At 42.6% G+C, this 22,110-nt stretch overlaps 1 protein-coding gene and 1 long non-coding RNA gene across 3 annotated transcripts in view; one reads left to right on the forward strand and one right to left on the reverse strand.

The window, feature by feature from the left end:
* LOC132251189 (uncharacterized) overlaps positions 1-9,283 on the reverse strand; it is a 38,075-nt gene extending 28,792 nt beyond the window's left edge. The window contains exon 1 of the long non-coding RNA XR_009463078.1: positions 9,095-9,283. This is a non-coding gene — a long non-coding RNA (uncharacterized LOC132251189). The remainder of the gene's footprint in view (positions 1-9,094) is intronic.
* Positions 8,285-22,110, forward strand: part of PXDN (peroxidasin) — a 139,574-nt gene continuing 125,748 nt past the window's right edge. The window contains exon 1 of one of the 2 annotated variants that reach the window (XM_019492675.2): positions 8,285-8,615. In XM_019492675.2, the coding sequence (XP_019348220.1) occupies positions 8,392-8,615 (224 nt within the window). In that variant the 5' untranslated portion in view covers positions 8,285-8,391. The remainder of the gene's footprint in view (positions 8,616-22,110) is intronic. The other variant, XM_019492676.2, reaches the window with a different exon arrangement.

Genomic DNA, 22,110 nt, shown 5'->3' on the forward strand with positions numbered 1-22,110 from the left:
AGAAAATATCCGCAGTTTGGCAACCTGCTCAAACCTTAGGAAACCACGGCTCCTTGATCTACAGCCAGCCTCTGTACTTAGGAGAAGAGTTGGCCTACCACGGGAAGTGAAAATAAAGAACTCTGTGAAAAAGAATTTCCCACAGGTAAAAGCCCTCAAAGAGGTGAGCTTTTGGTTTTTCCGCACACTAATTTCTCTTAGCATCACCACAAAAAGGAATTGTGTATTAACAGCTCAATCATAGAGCAAATCTCTTACTCTGGAAACAACCAGTGTATTATTTATAGCACAGTGGGTACGTCTACATGAGACACTATTGCACAGTGGTTACTGCTAATTTATTTAATACTTGTATAAGCAAGTACTAAATACTCAGTAATAAGAGTTACTGTACAGTAGCATTTTGACACTACCACACAGTAGTCTAATACTACTGTACAGTGCGGTCTCAGCATGGTTTTTGCCATGCAACACTACTGCACAGTATATCCTGCTGGGCATGTCTACACCAGCACAGTCAGCGGCTGGTGTAGACATGCCCAGTAGCACCTAGAGGCCTCCCCCAAGAATGGGGCCATTATGAGACACACACAGAAACAGCATAAGACACAGACCTGCACTAAGGACCGTACAGACAAAGCAGGAAAATATAATATGATTGCTTCTATCTTTTAGATGGGAAATGGATGCAGTCAGATTCAATGACTTGCCCAAGATCACACAAAATATCTGGGACAGAACAGATCTGTTGTAAAAACTTAACCATTAGGTTTTCTGTTGTATTGTATATTGTACTCTGAACAAATAAATAAACTCTTATAAAAATGTAATTTATAGTAAAACACTGAAAACCATTAAAATGTGAAAATTATTCAAGATACACTTTTAAGTACTCTTAGTATTTAGCTGAAGAGCTTTTCAATACAGAAATATTTCTGTTAAAAGTAAAAATTGATAAAATCTTGGGAGCCAAAATAGTTCATACCTTAAAAAAAGATAGACAGTATGACATACCCTAAGAGTTGTCCAGCTGGACTGTGTGTAAACTCCTTTCAGCTTCCCTCATAGTCATGCGGCAAGGAGGTATGTTTAACCCAGTTTTGCAAATCTGAATTTGAGTTAAATACCAGTGAAGACACCGTAGCTTAAGTTTAAAGTCAGGTTAGTGGCTAGAATTCTACCAGTTACTGTGACAGTTGGGGCCTAATAAATATTTTTTCTAACCTAACCGGGATATAACCAGGAAGTGGATTTATTCTGTGCCTATTGGAGCCAAAGGTAAAGTCGACTGAGGTCAACAGTGCAGTATTGAATACTGCCATAACAGCCAAGACTTGCCATTTGCCTTATAAAAAGAATACAAAGCACAGGGTATGAATGTACTGAAGTGCAAAATGGACCCAAAGACAGAACAGTCCAGATTTTAATCTATATTCTTCATAACTGAAATCTTAACAAAGCAGAATGAAAATAAAATTAATTGAACTTGTTTTTATTAGTGCAGGAAATAAAATCTATAAAATACAGTACTAGTGAGAGAGAGAACCAGCAAGTGGCAGTATTTGACAGAGGTAAGCAGAAACTTTAAAAAAGAAATACATTGTAAAACTGCAGGGTGAGCATTTTTACAAAAACTCAGAAAAAAATACTTCTGTTTTGTAGCATAGAATCTCACTAGCTTCAAGCCAGATCTTCAACTGAAAAAAAAAAAAGCAACACAATTCTCATGTGCTTTTCAACACAACGCATTTCTCATGGGCTTTTATATGGAGGGTCAACACAGTGACTCTGAAAACTTTATAAAAACTTTCATGAAAATTAGCTAAGACTTGCAAAGAGGAGAGGGAAAGCATATGTTTTAAAACCTTTGGAACTTTTATTTCACTAAAGAGTTGGGGGGGTGGTGTGTTTTAATTTTGCTTAGAAAACCATAGAATATGCAGCATTCTAACAATCACTATTAAGATCATTCTACAGTTTTATTACTGTATAGATTTTATAAAAGAAAACAAGATGCCTAAATGAATGTTTTGCTGATATATGAGAGAACCTTTATTCTTAAATTGTGATAGGGACAGCAAAGGCCAAGAAATGGGGCCACTGTGACACACATACAGATACAGAGTAAGACCCAGATCTGCTTTGAGGACCTTATAGACAAGGTAAACAAATATAATATTTATAACAAATACTTTGAAATTTATTTCCAAATATGCCTTTCTTAAATTATATGTATATACTACCTACCAAAAAGAAACCTAGAGACACCCATACAGGCAAATAAATCTTAATAGTAAAATAAATAGATCTCATTCCACTTCTGAAATTATGGATTTATTTAATATTTCTTCACTATGACCATCAACACTAGAGGGGAACCTCTGGCCTTGATCTTGTTTCTTACTAAAGGCTTGAATCTTTTTAGGTAGTTTTCTGAAGACATATTATTTAGGCTTGTTCTGTTTCTTATAAAGGAATAAAACTGTGACAAAAGAATGCTCAGGTAACAAAACCAAACTCTTAGCAGTTAGGACCCAGCAGAATTACTATTGGCCAAGCAACTCCAAAGTACATCAGATCTGTACTGTATAGTTAAAGCACCATGGTGAAGTATATCCTACCCATTTACTCCTGCCCTGTATGCTTCAGCTTTCTGAAATGAGAGGACATAGCCACCAGAGTAGGTCCTTGAACATTACCAAGACAAAGGTTCTCCACCAACCCTTCCCAGGCCAGCTGAACATCCCTTACACTATCTACGTAGATGGGGAGGCTCTGGAGTATGAGGAGTACTTTCCGTATCTCGGCAGCCACCTCTCTCAATGGGCTACCATCAATGAAGAAGTCCAGCACCGGGTCATCTGTGCTAGTGTCGCCTTCTTCAAGCCGCAACAATGTGCCTTAGAGAATAGAGACCTTTGGAAATTGACGAAGGTCCTGGTTTACAAACCTGTCATAATGATCACCCTCCTCTACTGTAGTGAAACCTGAACCATCTACAAACACCATATTGAGACCCTTGAGAGCTTTCACCAGTGGCTGAATCCTGGGGATCAAATGGGAGGACTGTCAGAACAGCATGAGTGTCCTCCATGAAACTATGTCCACCAGCATCGAAGCCTTGCTCTTGAGAAATCAACTTCGATGGATGGGCCACTATGTCCAGATGTCCAAGAACCTCCTCCTCACCAGATTCTCTTCTTCCAGTTCTCCATTGGCCAATGCTCAAAGGACAGCCAAAGGAAATGGTACAAAGACATGCTCAAGGTCGCCCTCAAGCATTGAGGCATTGACACTAATAGCTGGGAGGAGCAAGCTGCTGACCATTTGGCGTGGCACCACCTGGTCCATCAAGGCACGTGCCACTTCAAGGCCCAACAATTCGATACTGAGGTGGAACAACGGCAGTGGAGGTCGGAGAAGGAGACCAACACAGGGCTGTGAATCCCATTCCCCCACACAACAAAATGCTTTAATTGCTGACGAATGTCTGCATCCAGAATTGCGCTCCTCAGTCAGCTGAGGACCCATCAAGCCTGACAGACATCATCCTCAACTTCGAGGGACCATCAGCGAGACTTACCACATGCCAGTAATGCCAGGTACAGACAGCCTAAGCATGGATCTGAGCGTGGATCTCAGACACTCTGAAGCTGCCCCATTTTTGGACACTGGCATACATGGAACAGGAGTGAGTGGGGGGCATGCTTCATGGTAGATGTCCTTGGCACAGCAGAGAGGCAGTTTAGATTCTCAATAATTTCCTGCCCCTTTGTGAATATGCATACTCTTGCTTACTTAATGATCGTATACATTTTTTGTGCTTCATTTAGGGCGCAGGATGGCTATCCTCAGAAGATAAAATCCCTCTTGCTCTTGCAGGACAGTTTTGAATAAATTGTCTAGGAAGACGTTTGTCCTAGTAAGTAGCTTGGAATAGAATTTATTTCTTTTTTAACATAGTTTTAAAGCATTTTCTTAACACAAATTCTCCCTCTACTGCTCGGTGTCTCCAGAGAGATTCTAAGTCTTCCTCTACTTCTGAAGAGATCTTTTAATCAGCTTATATGTCCTTTCTTTCATTCTCTGGCAGACTCATCTTTTAAAATAAAACCAGATATTTGATGCACTGTCTGTTATTTTCACCTTGTAATCTTGCAACATACCACATTTACCCGAATCCAAAATGATTTTAAACTTAATATGAGCCACCCTGGCTCAGGGCAGGTGGTTGCTCAGCTCCAGCTTCGGCCCCAGACCAAAGCCAGAGCTGCTTCCTGTTCTGGGCCAGTATTTGAATCTAATATGAGACTGCTTTTCATCCTAGGTTGACTGGGGGGGAAGTGGACCTTATCTTGAATTCAAATAAATATAGTAATTTCCTTTTAAATTAATCCTGTCATACTGAATAAACTATATTAGCTGGAAGTTAACATATGATCACAGGAAAATACTGTAAATACTTGTAAGTTGTTGTCATCAGGTTTCAGAGTTAACACAACCTTGGGATTAATGTGCTGTGATACTTCTACCCTCACACAAATTCAGGGAAAAGGAACTGCATAGGTTTACAATTAGAATAATATGTTCTGAATCATAATACCTAAAGGCTTCAGTTTTTTAATAAAAAAGATAAAGCATTACATTCTTCTTCAATCACTGAAGAGCTTTAATATCCTTCTTACCCCAAAGAAATAAATATTGGGGTATGGAGAAAAAAAAACAGTAAAAAATCCTCAGCAAATTACAAGAAGGCTCCTTATGTTGGTTTCTAACCTTAAATTATGACCCAAAGTGAAGATTAGTTGGGAAAAGCAAAAGAAAAAAAACCCCAAGTTATATAATGCTGATGATGTAATTTATCTTATTGATTTATTTTTTCTAAATTATTCAGCACTGGCACCAAGACACAGTTTTTGACCCCAAAATGTAGCCCAGAACATATAATTGGTATGCTTAGAAAGCAGGAACTGACTACTGTCTCAGTAGCTCACTAAATGTCAGATTGATTTGCATTATACTGGAATAAGAAGCATTAATATTCTATCCAATGTATAGTGCTGTGCTAATTGCATGTCACCTCACACTCACTAATAATCCATAGGGCATGAAGAAAGCCTACACTAAATGAATCATGAGACATTAATATTGCATTCCTAAGAAACACAGAGGTTAAGTGTAACTGAAAGTAAATGGAAAGCATGCTGCATTAAGGTTAAATTATCCAATTAGATTGAACATATCCATAAAACTCTGAATCTCAGTCAGAGAGTTGCTGTTGCACTGACATCTCCTCTGTGTACAGCAACAGTATATTGAAAAGACCTTTCCACACTTGGCATGTCTTTCTGAGGTTATAAATAACCTCCATCGTGTACTTTCTTTTGGAAACTGAAATAATATTTCACAAATAATTTAATAAAAGAAACCAGTGTCATTTTCCTAAATGCTACCATTAATAATTTTTTTATTGATACATGGACATGTATGTGTGTTCTAATCTATTCTCAGGTGGCTAAATTGTCATAGCTCCATTGATTTCAGTGGAACCACACAATTTGCACTAGGTGAGGACTTAACTCTAGATTTTTATAGGACAGAGATGTGTTTGTTAAAGGGAAAGGTGTTCTCAGAGGAAAACCCTATTCATATATCTTAACATTTGTATTATGTTGTTCCTCACAGTTAAAATGTATAATAGATTCTATCTATCCAGGTATTAAAATAAGCCCAGATCCTTAAAGATATTTAGGGTGTGGACACATATAACATGATTACTATGCAATAGTTTATGCTCTATTTTATTCCCTATTAAATTTACTCCACGGTTGGTATGTCTAGACAAGAAGCTTTACTGTGCGATAGACTAATCTAATGCACAGTAAAGTATCATCATCTACATGTGTGCATTAATTACTGTGCATTAAATTAATTTAATGTGCTATTTGCTCATTGTTTCACCTTTACAGGGTGAAGGAGAGGCCTGGAGAGATCCTAGTGTCCCAAAGTATAGAGTGAAGAATAAGCCATTAAGTCAACAGCCTCCCTCAGCTGTCTGAACAGAAATGCCACAGAAGTGCTGCACCATGGAAGCAGGAATCAAAGCAGGGTGCTTCTATTGCAGGCAGAAAATCAACTTCCCTGCCTAAGATATGTACCCCAGTTCTGGGGGGCTGATTTTTTGGGCAAAGGTGCATATGGTATATGAATAAATATGGTACCTATGAACTTGAGAGCAGGCACACTAACGTATTTACCTAAATCCAAGAAGACCTTGAACGTAAGAACTTCACAATAATTAGATTCTATATATAGAACATTTACAAATTTGTTATAATTTTCTATGTATATAATCTAATTATTGGAGGGTCATCTTCAATTTTTCCCTCCCCCCACTGCTGCAACAGGTAAAGCAGTGGCAGGGGTGGGGACCAATGGTAGGGGTGTAGGCAATGGGGAGGGTTGTGAGTGAAGCAGGTGTTAGAGGGTATAAGCCGCTTGTCCCCCTGCCACCTGTCCCCCCGTTGCCTCTGCCTCCACCACAGCCTTGGGCTTCCCACCTCCCCTGCAGCCTCTGTCTCCTTGCCACCCCCCTCCTGCTTACCCTTGCTTCATGCTGGCAGGTTCTGTTCCTGCTCCAACCTGGGGAACAGAACACAGTCCCAGCCCAGCTTGGGAGAAGTGATGACAGTGTAGCTCAGGGCCCAGCCAGAGCTGCTGCTGCTACTGGAACAGGCTGGGGCCATGCTCTCTGCCCCAGGCTGGAACATGAGCAGAGCCTGCAGGTGCCAGAGCAGGGGTAAGTGGAAGAGATTTGTGGGGAGGAGCAGGCAGGGGGGCAGACACTGCAGCAGGGGTATAGTGGGTGTTTGAGGCTGCATGGGGGCAGAGGTGGCATGGAGTAAGATGGAGAGAAGATAGGGGAGGACGGCTGGAGGGCAGAAGTGGTATGAGGTAGGAACTAGGGGAGCTCTGGGCTGAACCTTGGGTCAGGGCTGGAGCTGCACCACCTGTCTGCTCCCCTGCTGCCTCATAGTCAATTCCAAGAAAGGGAATGTTAAATAGGGGGGTTATCCTTGTCTTGGATTTGACTAACTACGGTATATTACAGCAATCGTATACTGAAATGCTAATTCCCAGGAGAAATCATACAGTAATCTCAAGAGCTCAACAGAAGCAGGGAGTCTAAGGAAGAGTTCATTAATATGTGCTCCAACCATAATTTTTTTAGGATTCTACTGAAAGAGGCCAATCTTACCTCTGCTTCAATTCTGGATTAGGAATGCATGTGTGTTTGAAAACAATGCTCTCCGGACAGCTGAAGCACGCCTTTAACTTCCCTGACTGGCCTGAGGAAACGGAGGGCTTCAGCACAGTGAACGTGGGGAGGCGCAAAACATTTTTATGGCCTGATCGGAGCAGGCATCTCTGAGGTTCAGACCTGACCTGGGGTAGCTGTTGCTTGGAGAGGGATGCTGTGTTGCCTGGCTGTGTGCACATACCTCTGGGTGGAGGGTGGTTAGAGGTAATAATGGGACCCTCCCCTGGGTGTGCGCGTGTGTATGTGTGTGAGTCTTGCTGTGCATAAATGTCTCAGGAGGGGACAGGGGATGGAGGCAATAATGATTGAGGGGGAGTGCATGTGTGGGGGCTGGGAGGGGATGTGCGGGGTGTTTGTATGGATGGGAATGTGTGTGTGGAAGGAGTCCTGGGTGTATGTATGGGAGGTGGATGTGTGGGGGTGTGCGGAGGGAATGTATGGGTGTAGGTGTGCGTATGGGGGCTGTGAGGGACGTGTGTGTAGTGCATGGAGACGATGTGTGTGTAGGGGATGTGTGTGCCTGGGGGGTGCAGAGGGGATGTGGGGGGTATGGGTGTGTATGGAGGGGATGTGGGGATGTGTGTGTGGCAGGTGGAGAGGATGTCTGTAGGTGATGCAAAGGGGATGTGGGTGTGAGGAGGGGATGTCTGTGGGGGTGTCTGTGTAGCAGGGGGAGAGGATTTTTATGTGTGGGTATGTGGGTGGTGGAGTGTGTGGAGGGGATGTGTGTGTGCATGGAGGTGTGTGTGTGTGTGGGGTAGGCAGTGAAGGGGATGTGTGTGGGTGTGAGGGGTCGCCGTGTAGGTGCCGGTGATACGCGGCCGGAGACGGCCCCGGGCGGGGCGCGGGCAGGGAGACGCTGCCCGGAGGGGCCGTGTCCATCCCGCCTGGCGCGGCGCGGAGCCCCAGCCCGAGGCGGGGCGGTGCCACTGGCGTCCCCTCCTCCTCCCCCGTCCACCCCGCAGCCAGCCCGCGCCGGGGCCGGACTCGCCTCCGCCGCCGCCCGCAGGAACCGGAGCCGGAGCCGCCGCAGCCGCCGCGGGCGGGACGGAGACCGCCTGGCCCGCAGCATGGCGCGGGGCAGAGCCGCGCTCGGCTTGGCGCTGCTGCTACTGTGGGGCGCGGCGCTGGTCCTGCCCGCCGCGCCGCAGCCCCAGCCCCAGCCCCAGCCCCAGCCGGCGGCGCGGGGCAGCGTGTGGTGCCCGAGCCGCTGCCTCTGCTTCCGCACCACGGTGCGCTGCATGCACCTCATGCTGGAGGCCGTCCCCGCCGTGTCGCCGCAGACCACCATCCTGTGAGTCCGTCCCTCCCCCTCTCCGCCACATCCTCGGCCGAGCCGCCCTGGGGGCAGCGAGGGAGGTGCCCCCGGGGGCTACAGGCGGACGAGGTGCGGGAGCCCGTCCCGGGCTGCTCGGAGCCAGCGCGCCCGGGGCTGCACGTGCGGCGCCTTCGGGCGCGGGGAAGCCGCTTGCGTGGCTGCGCGGCCCGCCGGGGCTCCCCGGGAGGCGGCAGTGAGGCTTTTCCTGGCCGCCGCGGGGTTGCGAGCGCTTCCTTCGTACCCCCTTTTTTCCCTTCACCAAGTGCTGCCCCGCCGCCGCCCGTGTGCCAAGGGCCCGGGGCCGCGCGCGGCCGAGCCAGCCCCCGGGGATGGGGTGGAGGGGGCGTGTGGCGACATGAAAAACATGAAGGGCCCGCTGGGGGGCACTTCCGGCGCGATTCACGGAGATCCTGAGTCTCGCAAAGCTCCCAGCTTGAGGGCTTTGTCCCACTGACCTGCTTCTCGGTTTGGGAGGACTTGAGCAGGCTCTTCAGGACTTCCTGCTACTCTGCTTCCACACAGTTAACCATGGAGTTGAGCTTGGTCCTGGGGATTGTCTTCAGAGCCGGGTGTACTCCGGGCTTTCAGTGAGAGCTTTTCAAACCGGTCCTGCCAAGCCTTCCTGCCGTCCAGACTCCAAAGACCATTTCATCTGAAACCCCCCCTCTCCCTCGAAACCCCCACCCCAAATGACTTGCTCTTTGGCAAGATGTGTAATTTCTTGGCGGACCCCGATCCGTCCTGCTGTAGTTGTAAAAGTTTTAGTGAACAGTACAGGAAGCGAGTGGCTAATGTTTCTTACATTTGAAGCAAAGTACATTTACAGCACACCTTTTATATTGGCCGGGGAGCTTTGCTGAGTTTCCTGTCGTCTCATTTTGTGAATCAAGCTAAGCGTTTAAAAAAAAAAAAACGTTCCTAAGGATAAGGATGTGAGTTGAAACAGTTTGGATACATGGCCCGGGTAGGAGGGCCTGCAGCAGCAAAATATATTAGATTAAAACTAGCCAGGGTGCAACTCCCCTTACCACGGATATTTATAATCTTGCAATGAGTCAGAGGAAAATGTGTGAACAATACAGGCATTATACTTGTCTAACCTTCCTAATAGATCAAATCCCCCAGTCTCCCAAATTTGAGGTACTGTGCAATCATTTTCAACTTGTGAGTCACGGTTGTGGCTCTAACCTTTGGAATTGGTATTTTAAATGCATTCTTCTTAGTGTTAGTAAAAAATTAAAAATTGGTAAGGTAAAAAAAAAAAAAAAAAGGTGATGGGGCCACCTGTTCATGGCGAGCTAGACTAGGCCAGGTCAGGGGCAAAGGCCGTAGGAGTCCATCAAGGTTTTTTGAAACAATCTCTAAACTATGTCAATGTGTATTTTTACATTTTTATTTAACAGAGCTGTAAATATATATTCATGTCATATTTGATGGAGGTGGTAGACATGTAATCCATGACCTTAGCTAGGTTGTTTAGGAACATTAACGATTTGTTTCATGTTGATTCACTGTTGCTAGATGGTAGCTATAAAAATGCCATACTTTTGGAGCAGTAGGATGTTTCTACTGGCAGTGATCTATTTGCTACTTTTGCCTTATCTTTTCTTTCTTGAATATACGACTCTATTCTGAAAAGAGACTTTGTACAAATAGCATCATGGAATTGCCTTGTTTACTGTGCCTCAGCAATTTCCAGAGCATATTTTTTCAGTTTATGTCTTTTTCCAGACAGCCTCACTTGGGAGCTGACAGTTGAGCTGTATTCTTTCTGGCTCACACATCACCTCCAGTGGGGGATTAAAACAAAATGAGGCTTGGATGCAATCCAGTTAAATGTCTTCCCACAAATCAAAAACTCCCCACAACAGATCAAAGATTTATTCTGAAGAAGAGCTGGTAACATTCCTGGTGTGTTACCCTGCCATTGCTGCTCCTGCTTTTCAATCACCTAGTCCTCCTCTTTCCCTACTTCCTGACATCCTCCCTCCCTTCAATACTTTATTGGTGGATCCGTTGCCTTGGTTCAGAACAGCAGCAGTTCTACAGAAATCTGCAGAGCGTGACTGTAAGGGGTTCACCTGAGCAGATGAGATTGCAGGAACAGATCTTATGCACGTGCAGGGGCCTGTCCATTTCTAAGGTCCAGGTTCTGCAGATTTTTAGTTCTGTTTCTTTTCTATTCCTTGGAAAGCCCAAGAAAGCCTGTAAAGCCATGAGCTGCTCATTTCCCTAGTATTATCCTTAAGAACTACTTCTTCCTAATGTCCCCAAACTTCAGCTATCGACGATGAGGTAGAGTATCTGTGGGGATTGCTGATATTTATTTGAAATAATTCAAAAACATCTAATAATACATATGTAATATGTGCTTTTATTGTTACTCCTGTTTGCTAGTTTCATCCTATCCTATATTTAACTAAAAGTTTTCGGGTCAGGGATGTCTTTCAAGTTTCCGAGTAGCATGTTGTACCACTCATTCTAATTTAGGGTCTTTGAACGATGCTACAATGCAAACTGTTGTGCTGTAATCCACCCCTGATTGTCACCAGTACTAAAATATCACAAATTGGATTTTACATTCAGTTACACCAGTGCAGACCTATTGTCCTCAAATTTTCTGTGGTTACACTTAGGCAGTCCCTGTGTTTTAACTGGTTATGCTCCTGTGGTTGAGCTTATGGCCGTTGGATCTCTGCCTGAATTGGAATCAAATCCAGTTTATTTAATTTTGCTGTGTCGGATACATAGTGTAAAGCAGAGGTTCTCAGTCTTTTTAGGCTCAAGGCACCCCTCTTTAAACTCAAGGCACTATTTAGAAAATATCAGTTCTTAGTTTTCACTTGCGGTTTTTTCCCACAGCAGAAGAATAATACAGAATTCTTCTGTTGCAAAGAACTAGCACCACAACAGGTCAGAATGTTTTATCACAGTGAATAGCTATTTGAAGTCTCTTGGTTTGTCTTGTTAGCCATGTTTGCAAACCTAGCAGTGATAACATTGTATGGAATCCTATGACCCCCTTAAAAAGATCTCAGGGCACCCTAGGGTGGCAGAGCACCCTGATTGAAAATAACTGGTGTAAAGAGTTGTAATATTTTTTATTAAAAAGTAGAAAGAGCTTATTTGTCACAAAAGTAAGGGGAATCTGCTACACAGGCATCCACTGTGTATCTCTTTAAGTAACTACAGTACAGCATGTTTGTTTTAATAATATCCAAAACAGACCCATTTTATGTATCAACAAGGCTGCAGTATTTTGCCTGTGGTTGTTGATTTTAAAAGTTCTGAAAGTCTGTAGTTGCCTCTTAGGGTTTACTGCCTATTAGTTAACAAGTCACAAATGATAAGATTTAGTGATTAAGTAGGATGTGATGTTAACTATATGATTAGTTTCAGCCTCTTAATCTTTGATAGCACAACTGATATTTTAGCCCCAGTTTATAGCTGGAACTGGAAAAATCCTCTTACTGAACTCACCTGGATTGTATAGCAAACTTTCTGTGGTGAGTGTCTTCAGCTTCTGAAGGTGGTAACTCCTAAAGAAGGTGACGTAGCACCTTTTTGAATTTGCTGACTGATGGCTTTTGTGTGTCCATTGCTACTCTATTTTCTGCATGCCAGAAAAATGAAATGTATGACTTAAATCCTGTCAGTTTTCATCATTCCTATTGGAAATTCCATTGGTGATGGTGAAACTAGAATTCCTCATTCAATTCTGCTGTTCCAGGAAGTTACAAGTAACAAGTGACAAGCACCGGAGATATTCTGTATGTAGAAACTTTCAAAATTGGAGCTTGATAAAGATTCAGCACCATAGGTGCACCTTTTCTAAGCACTTGGTGGAGAAAAAGGTGATTAGGACCAGGCAGCATGGATTCATCAGGGGCAAGTCGTGCCTGACCAACCTGATTGCCTTCTATGATGAGGTGACTGGCTCTGCGGATATGGGGAGACTGGCGGATGTGGTGTACCTTGATTTTAGCAAGGCTTTTGATATGATCTCCCACAGCATTCTTGCAGGCAAGCTAAGGAGGTATGGCCTGGATAAATGGACTGAAAGGTGGATAGAAAACTGGCTGGAGTATTGAGCTCAGAGAGTAGTAATTAATGGCTGATGCCTAGTTGGTAGCTGGTATCAAGTGGAGTGCCCCAGGGGTCGGTCCTGGGACCGGTTTTGTTCAATGTCTTCATCAACGACCTGGAAGATGGTGTAGAGTGCACCCTCAGCAAGTTTGCAGATGATGCCAAGCTGGGGGGAGTAGTAGATATGCTGGAGGGTAAGGCTAGGATTCAGAGTGACCTAGACAAACTGGAGGATTGGGCCAAAAGAAATCTCATGAGGTCAACAAGGACAAGTGCAAACCCTGCACTCAGGACGGGACAATCCCATGCACCAGTACGGGCTGGGGGTGTACTAGCTGGGCAGCAGCTCTGCACAAAAGGATCTCAGGGTTACAGTGGACAATAAGCTGAATATGAGCCAGCAGTGTGCCCTTGTTGCCAAGAAGGCTAACAGCAGACTGGGCTTCATTGGTAGATGCGTTGCCAGTAGGTCAAGAGAAGTGATTATTCCCCTCTATTCAGCACCGGTGAGGCCACATCTGGAGTACTGTTTTGGGCCCCCTGTGTTCAGTTTTGGGCCCCCCATGACAGAAAGGATGTGGAAAAATTGGAGAGAGTCCAGTGGAGGGTAACAAAAATGTGGAGGGGGCTGGAGCACATGACTTATGAGGAAAGACTGAGGGAACTGGGCTTATTTAGTCTAGAGAAAAGTAGATGGAGGGGGAATTTATAGTAGCCTTCAACTACCTGAAGGGGGTTTCGAAAGAGGATGGAGCTGGACTCTTCTCAGTGGTGGCAGATGACAGAATAAGGAACAACAGTTTCAAGTTGCAGCAAGGGAAGCTTAGGTTAGATATTAGGAAGAATTTTCCTCACTAGGAGGGTAGTAAAACACTGGAACAGGTTACCCAGAGAGGTGGTAGAAACTCCATCTTTAGATGTTTTTAAAACCTGGTTAGACAAAGCTTTGGCTGTGATGTTCTAGTTGGGGCTGGTCCTGCTTTGAGCAGGGGGTTGGACTAGATGACCTCCTGAGGTCCCTTCCAACCCTAACTTCCTATAGTGCTGTAATCCCATGATTCTTGCTGTCACGATTACAGCATCCAATAAAGTGGGGTAAGAAAAGGGCAGAGAGCTTCTGTCTTGCAGCAGTCAGAAGGCATTGGATTGCAGATGCTATGACAAGGTTTGCCCAGTGCCTCAGCCCTATGGATTCGGCTTGCTTCCCTGGACCTGGCTTTGGCCCCATGCATGTTGGGTCATGCCTGCTACCCTTGGCCTACACACTGGCCCGTCATCTGGCTGGCAGCTTGCCACCCTTCTCCTGTTGCCATATTTCCAGACATGCAAGGAGCCTGTGGGCCAAATGACTCAGCTCTGCAGGCTGGAGATTGAGCACCACTATCCTAGCTTGTCTATCCAACCCCTTCTGCAACACCTCTTGTTGAGTTCTCACCTGGGAGTTGTTACTGGCCTGTGACTCCCTGTCTTTTGTTGTGGGCATGTATAGCAGACAAGTGTAGTCCTGTGGCTGAAAGGTGCTATATTAAATGATCTCTGTGTGCAAGTGCTTGTGGATTGGTCTGTAGGTAAGCTAGTTATTGTAGAAAGAGGAAACAGAAAACTAGTTGGGAAGAATAGAAAGGAAAAACACAAAGAAGGGGGTAGAGAATGAAGTGTAGGGGGAAAATTTTAAGGAACTTGAGGACAGGGAAGGGAAGACGGACAGCAATATCAATATAGGAAAAGCTATGCTATGGATTTCTTATGGGAAAATATATAAGAATATAGAAGAGTAAAGTTAAGAGATGAGAGAAGATATAATAAAATGTAGCAATTTAATTGTAACAATTAAAATAGAGTATAAATTGACAATCTATAGCAATTAATTACAGAAAAAATATTTTATCCTTAAAATTAAAGATGTTCTTATGCAAGCATTTTTGTCTGTGTGAAAAAGGTCAGTAATCCATAAAGGAAACTTCCAGCCTTGATTTTAGAATCTTGAAGCACTTGTTTTGAAAACATCTTTGTAATTTTTCTCTCCTATTGATCTGACTTAAAATAGAATTTTTATAATTACTTCATTTTGCATTCATATGAGTGCCTCAGACTTATGGTAGAGCTGAAAGGTAAGCCTGGTGCCATATTGTATTATACTCATAATACATCAATTCAAATTTTAGAGGCTGCATAATTTAGATAGCTCTGGTGCTGCGAACAGCTATGTGTATGCCTAACTTTGTGTATCAGATGTCTAGAATCCTAGTCCTTCAAGAATTTACTCATGGAGGGAACTGTTTACAGTGAGTAAAATGAAGCATATGTTTAAGTCTTTACAGATTTGGGGGAAATTTCCATTTCTGAAAACTGCATTTGTGAAAGCATCATTTTAAAATCTGCCTTGCAAAGGTTAGACATTAATTATACATCAATCCCTCCAAAAAGAGAAATAACACACTTTACAGGGGGGTTTAGTATTTTTCCCTTTTTAATGAAAAGACTGGACCTATTTGACTTTATCATTGGTTCCACTTGGAATTTGATGGAAAAATCAAGAGTACCTTGCCAGGCTTACTGCTGCAAACATGGGCAGGAATTCAGGGCAATCCAGAGGCATGGTGCAATGAGCACTGGCTGAACTGAAATGGAATGACTCCAATGTTTTTCTTGATTCATTCTCTTGCCCTGCTGCTGGGTTTCATTTCTTTTTGCCATGGAGCTATTGCTGTTGAATGGACTCTTTTTTAAACAAAGAAGACTGAATGAACATTAAAGTTACAGTAAATAAAACAGGAATACTGAAACTGTTTTGGGGGGATAGGGAGGGTTTGCAGGTTTCTTCCTCTTTGGTGTCTCAGTGAGAGCTACAGGGCTATGGTTGGCTGTTTGTGTTCCCACCTTTTTCTTGTGGTCTATCTGCTATATATATACATAGGATTTCTTTAGAGCTGGAAATGTCATTTTATGAGTTTGCACAGCGTTAAACTTAGGGCCTTTTGACACAACTGCAGTCAAATAGCTAGGGTGGATTTGATTTAAATCATTATTTAAATCACTGGTCAGGAAGCCTTGAATGAATCATTGTTTTCTACAAAAAGTGCATTCTTGTTGTTGGATATAACCTTCAATACAATATTCACAAACAGGGTCTCTTTTATGGCCTGGCAAGCCTGCTGCCATGCTGTGTTTTCCCTTCTACCATACTATTCCCTCACTAGATAGCAAATCAATGGGGAGGCTATACTCAGAAACTTATCCCTCGAGACTTCTGGAATGGTTTGCTCAAAATTTTTCTTTTTTGTTTTTACTTCTCCTTCCTCCTTGCATTTATCTCCAGACTCCTCCTCCTTGCCTAGATCTACTCCACACCCAACAATCCTGTTCCAGCGGTTCCCAAACTCTGACAGATTGTGAACCACCAATTTAAAACACTACAGCCTTAAGTACCACCAGCACATTTTTGTCATATAATATAATTATAATAAATCTGTTAACATGTGCCACTGGCACGTTGTTTGCATACCACGGGTGGTACATGTACCACGGATTGGGAACCGCTGCTCTATTAATTTAATTTCTTGAAACCTTGCACTTTTGGAGAGAGGCAAGTGCTTGTCTCCATGTACACAGATTGGCAGAGAGACAATAGAGCTGATGGGTGGGTAATCAGTTCTGTTCTGTCTCAACTCCCATCTACTGCTGTTAACAAGGATGTTATTTCTGGAGACACAAATCTAGTTTGAGAACTAAAACCAAGCATCATAGAGAAGCTTAATGGGATCGTCTAGAGTAGTCCCATTGGATAGAATGGTTAACTGTTAATTGTTGATTTTGATCTACCCTGCAGATAGTGCTAATCACACAATAATATTATGAAGTAGCAAAAGAGTTTAGTACACAGTTGTTTCTTCTTTTCCTCCTTGTAAGTTACAAAAGAAAACTTAACAAAAATGTAGGGCAGACCTTTAACTTTATTATTCCTTTAATGGCTGTGCTGCTGTCCTTCTTCCTGATGGAACCTTGTAATTAGAGCACTTCCTTCAAATCTTTTTTTATAATTATTTTTCCTCCAAACCTAATAAAACGTTCTGATTCCAACACTCCTTCCCCTTTTCGTAAGACAGAATACTGAATACAACAATCTACTTGGTACTGAACTAGAAGAGGAGAGAAAAATAATTTTACTGTGTACAGCATTACATATATTTTACAGGGATCATACTCAAATGCATGTTTTTTTTTATTTACACAGCATTGACTATATTGGTGCATGTGGTACTCTTTCATTGACTATTTGGCTGTCTTTGCTGTACAGTACAGTATAGTTAGGGTGACCATATTACTTTTAAGGAAAGTAGGCAGCAGCGCTTTACCATGCCTGCTCCTCCCTCTCCCCTGCCTGGCACATCATGCTGCTCTGCCTTAATTTCTGCTTTAATTTTCACCAACCAGCTGGGACCAGCCTACAAAATCCAGGACTGTCCTGGCCAAATTGGGACGTATGGTTACCCTGAGTATAGTGCAATGTAGACACCCCCAAACTAGTTTTGGGTACTGGTAGCAGCCTAGCACAGTGGTGTGGCTCTTGGCACAGGCTGCAGAACACCCCAAGAAGCCGGATAAACCTGTGGGCAATTAGTCAGCCTTAATCTGTGTAGCTGTAGCTACTTTGGTACATGGACTCGAAGTAGCTACATGCCCATAGTAGGTATGTCTTAACTGCAGTAGCAGCACTGACTATAGTGTACATAGTTCTAGAAGGTACAGCTTCCAACAGTTCTTAGTCATCCATTTGTTTCTAAAATGTAATACCGCTGAGTTCCTTAATGGTTTATATTTGGAATACAGGGCTAGAAGGGACGTTCTGGGCCATCAAATCCAGCCTTCTGTGTTTATAAGTAACCATTTATTCAAATATTCCTAAAATTTGCCCTGCCTGAACAACTCACACACGCTAAAGTTATAGATTGTGGACATATATATTAAGCTTGGTTTTAGTTGATGTTTGTAAAATGTTTTAATTGGTGTTTTGGATAACTTTTCATATTTTTAAAACAGTTTCACATAAGCAAGTAGTGTTGAAATGTAGTAATCATTCTCATAGCTCATAAAAAAATCTGTTTTTTAAATAAAATGAAACACTTCCATGCACTGTCTATTTACAAGTGGTGAAAAAAGCAGAAATTATGAGTGGATAGTGTAGCATACATACAGATGAGAAATTAATAAACCTAAAAAAATATTGCTTTGTTGCTGGTTGATTGCTTAATGGAGCAGGCTGTCTTTGAGCAACATTGCAGCTCTTGTTTTTCAGATCTGATAATTGGAATCGTGATTCTGGAAAAAGAGTTTTGGATAGATTACATTTTGACAGAAATACTTTCCCTCATTAGAGAAAGGAGTGTTGGAAAGCTCACTGGTTACTTTAGGAAGCATGAGTTGCTGGTCATTTGCTCTGACACAGGTGGTTTGCTTTGTCTCCATCAGAAGAAAACCTTACACAGTTGCTTTAATCAGCCAAAAAGGGCGAAGTTCCATGTTGAAAGAAGTTGTGCAATGCCCTCAGAGGGTTTTGAGAACAACCGATAGTGAGACGAGATGGAATTTGTTTAAGTAAAGATAAAGACATGTATACATTCCTACCAGAATCAGAGTCAAGTCAGACTTAATTGCATTGCTAAAAGCCAAGCCTAAATTACTTGATATCAATTAATATACTTTATTACTTACGCTATTGTATAATAAATTGGTTGAAAACCTTTGAGCATCATATTTTCATTTCTGGTAATCTACAGTTTACCTACTACTGCGTGCACTACATAAGATGCTTACTGTGCAGTATACTATTTAGCTGGAAAATAAATGTCTTGCGTCTACACATGTGCCCCTATTTGGCTGGAGCAAATTAATTTACTCCGCAGCAGAAGTATAAGTACTATCCTGCTGTGGAGTAAAAAACTCTGTAGCAGCGCATGTGTAGATGCCGCCCCAGCTGGCTGGGGCATGAGGGTGCTTCAGTGAAGGGCTGCCTGCTAGTTAGCGCTATGCTGAAATATCCTTATACCCCAGCCAGTCTCTCCACAGGATGTTGTGCAAGGGGGAGCAGCCCTAGGCTGGCAGACTGATCCCTGGACTCTGCCAACTGGGACTGCTCCGCCTTGCCTCAACCTTTTGCGGTCCTTGGTTGCATGTGAAGACAGGTGCCCAGAAGCAATAAACTTGGGAGCAATAAGCTCTGGAGTTTATTCATGTGCATTAACATGCATGTGTAGACACGCCCACTGTGTATTTCTTTGAATTATATAAAGAATGATATTCTGACAACTCTAGATCTGGGAAACAGCTGAAACATTGATTGAAACTATATATAAAAAAATAAGTCAGACAGAGTAAGCATGGAAGATTTCTATTGGAATTAATCACATCTGGTAAAGAAGTAAGTTGATAAAAAAGAAGATTGTAATGGAAAGTTAGGTATTGTTTCTGTTTATGCCCCTAATTAGCTTGTCAAAATTTCAAAAGTTCAAGTTTCAATTAAGAAAAAAACCCCTGAATATTTAAAGAAAAAAAATACAAGATTTTGAATAACATGTAAAAATATATTTATTGTGGTTTTGACAAGTTCTAACATTACAAAGTGTCTAATATTAAGAGGTGGGACTTGTTACAGATAGGCTACTCCCTGTCTAATCTGTTTTGGATAGGGAGTGGCTTATCCATTTTTTTATAGGCTGCCTATACATGGCAGCTCCATGTCTGGTTGGTATATCCATGTATTACCATAATGCTAACTTTGGTCATTCATTACTATCAGTATTTATTTGTGCAGCAATGGGAATGGACTAAGTAGTTTACACATAGACAAAGATAAGTGTCCTAGCTTCAAAGGAATAATGATGTAAGCAAATATTGTTTTGGCGAATGGTCAGTTGTATTTAACTAATGCACTCACTGACTATATATAGTCAGGAACTGAAATCTTCGCAGTTCAAGCCTGTAAATTAAGGATAATCTATTGACAATCAACCTCCTTTCTATGAAGACAAGAAGTAAGGGCTTTTTTCTTTTCTTTTTCTTTTCTTTTGTTGTTGTTGTTGTTGTAAAGGAATAGAAATTTTGGACCATTTCATTTTATATTGAGTCAGACTTATATTGACAGTTATCTTTAGTTCAGTTTGTTCCAAGTGAAGCTTAACATTCCTAAATACACACCTTTATAAAAATGTACTCAAGAAATATTACTGAACATAACATAATCAATTTTTTGTTCTGAGATGAAGCTCTTGGTTTATTGATTAATTTTATATTGTTGAATGAATGCATAGTAGTTTAATGCGTCTTACTGTGCTGTAATAAACAACCTGTGTAATAAAGTGGCCTTCCTGACTGTAACTCCAGAGGTGTGAGGATCATTTCTGGTTGTGAATTTGTATTTTGCTTAGCATGACTGAATCCTGGGCTATGACTGAGGGTTGGTTCTAGGCACTTTCATACAAATGAATAATAATGCAGTATATCAGGGCTGCTCGACCTCTAGCTTGTAGGCCACTTGTGGCCCATGGAGCCGTAGCATCTGGCCTGTGGGACCTGCCATGGGTCAGGAAATCTGGTGGTGGGGGAACACTGGCAGTCAATACTGCCACCCTTCCCTGCTTTCAAATTCCCAAGCCCTGCATGGCCAGATTAGGACTGGGCCACATATCCTTTTCCCTCTGTGTGGCTGGATTGGGGCTGGGCCATGCCCCCTTCCACCTCTGCACACAGACAGATGCCCCCTTCCACCTCTGCACACAGACAGATCAGGGCTCTGCCCCCTTCCCGCTACGCAGCTGGATCAGGCTCTGCCTTGTTGCCCTGTGCCAGATCTGTCCTGTGGAAGGACTAAGCACTATCTAGAGGGGGAAAAGGTTGGGCACCACAATAGACTCTTTATGTAATATTGTTCACTACAGTATGTAATGATTTTGGAGGTATGTGGCAATTCTATATACGGGGTGGATTTGATTTAAACAGATTTAAAACACTGGTCAGGAAGCCTTGATTTAATCATTGCTTTCTAAAAAAAATGTATTCTTGTTGTTTGCTTTCATTTTTAGAAGGTATACACTATACATTTTAAAGCAGTCATTTATTTTGATATTTTTTCAGATTAATTTTGCAGCTACATGAGAAACCTGTTATTATGATTTGGTTATTTTATTTACCAAAGTTAATTGAAGCAGGTATTTATGAAGTCATTGGGAGGTGAATTATCTCCATTTCACTAGATTAATCATGGATATTTGGGAGATATGTTTGCTGCACTGTATAAGGAAGAAATCAAATGAGCGCTGCAGTCATATGTTATTAGCTTGGGGCTTCCTTCACTTTCTTCTAGATTTGTTCTCATCTTTGATTTCTTCTCTCTTTTATGGCCTGGCAAGCCCACTGCCATGATAGGTTTTCCCTTCTACCATACTGTGACTGCTGGGTCTCGAGTAATCGGTCACGTGCTGCCTTGGCTCGCGCACTGAGGGGTGTACGCCCTGCAGCCTCCCGAAAAAGGCCGTGCTGTTGCTCCCTCTGCGGGAAGCCTTCCCCTATCTCTCCTGCCACGACTTGAATGTTTTCCACTGCGGGGGAATGACTACCCTGGGATCTTCTATGGCACGGGTGGCCCGGTGGTCACTAGCAGGGCTCTACCACCCCTACACCCTGTCCTCACGCCATCTCGATGAGTTGTCCTGTCTTCGTGACCATATACCTCTTCTTCTACTACCGTGGAGCATCCCGATTTCTCTCCTGTCCAGGATACTGGGTTCCGAGGCCGATTCGTTTATTCCGTCCTGGGTTGTGTTCACCGGTCTTGCTCGCGGTGTCTGTACTCTCCCCATAAGATTGGGTCCCTAATATAGTTCATGGCCTGTTGTGACCTATTTATGAAACTTTTCTAAAAAGGTTACATAAATATATTGTCTCAAATAGTGTATCATTAGAAGTTATATTCCATGATGACATCTTTGAGCTTTAATGTATCTTAAATTAAAGTTATCTTTATCCTGGTTTATTTAAAAAAAAAAAATCTTAACAAAACAAATATGATTAAATAAAAAACATCAGACTTTTTATTTTAAAAGATTATTCATTTTTATCTACCTTGTCTATATATGAACATATATATGTGTGTGTATGTGTTTGCACACAGACATATGTACATGTATATAATACAACTCCCCTTCATTTCCCCAAATCTAAGATATCTTTGAATTTAACCCCCCCCCATTAGATTTTAGCTATGGAAAATTATAAATCTGTTATTATTTTCCATGGCTAGAATCTAATTATTGTGGGGAGTCATTTTAAATTTGTTCTTCCTACAGATGCTCCAGGAAAAGAGCAGCAGCAGAGGGGCAGGCAGTGGGGA

This window comes from Alligator mississippiensis, chromosome 1 (genome assembly GCF_030867095.1).
Source record: "Alligator mississippiensis isolate rAllMis1 chromosome 1, rAllMis1, whole genome shotgun sequence".
Taxonomy (NCBI): domain Eukaryota; kingdom Metazoa; phylum Chordata; order Crocodylia; family Alligatoridae; genus Alligator; species Alligator mississippiensis.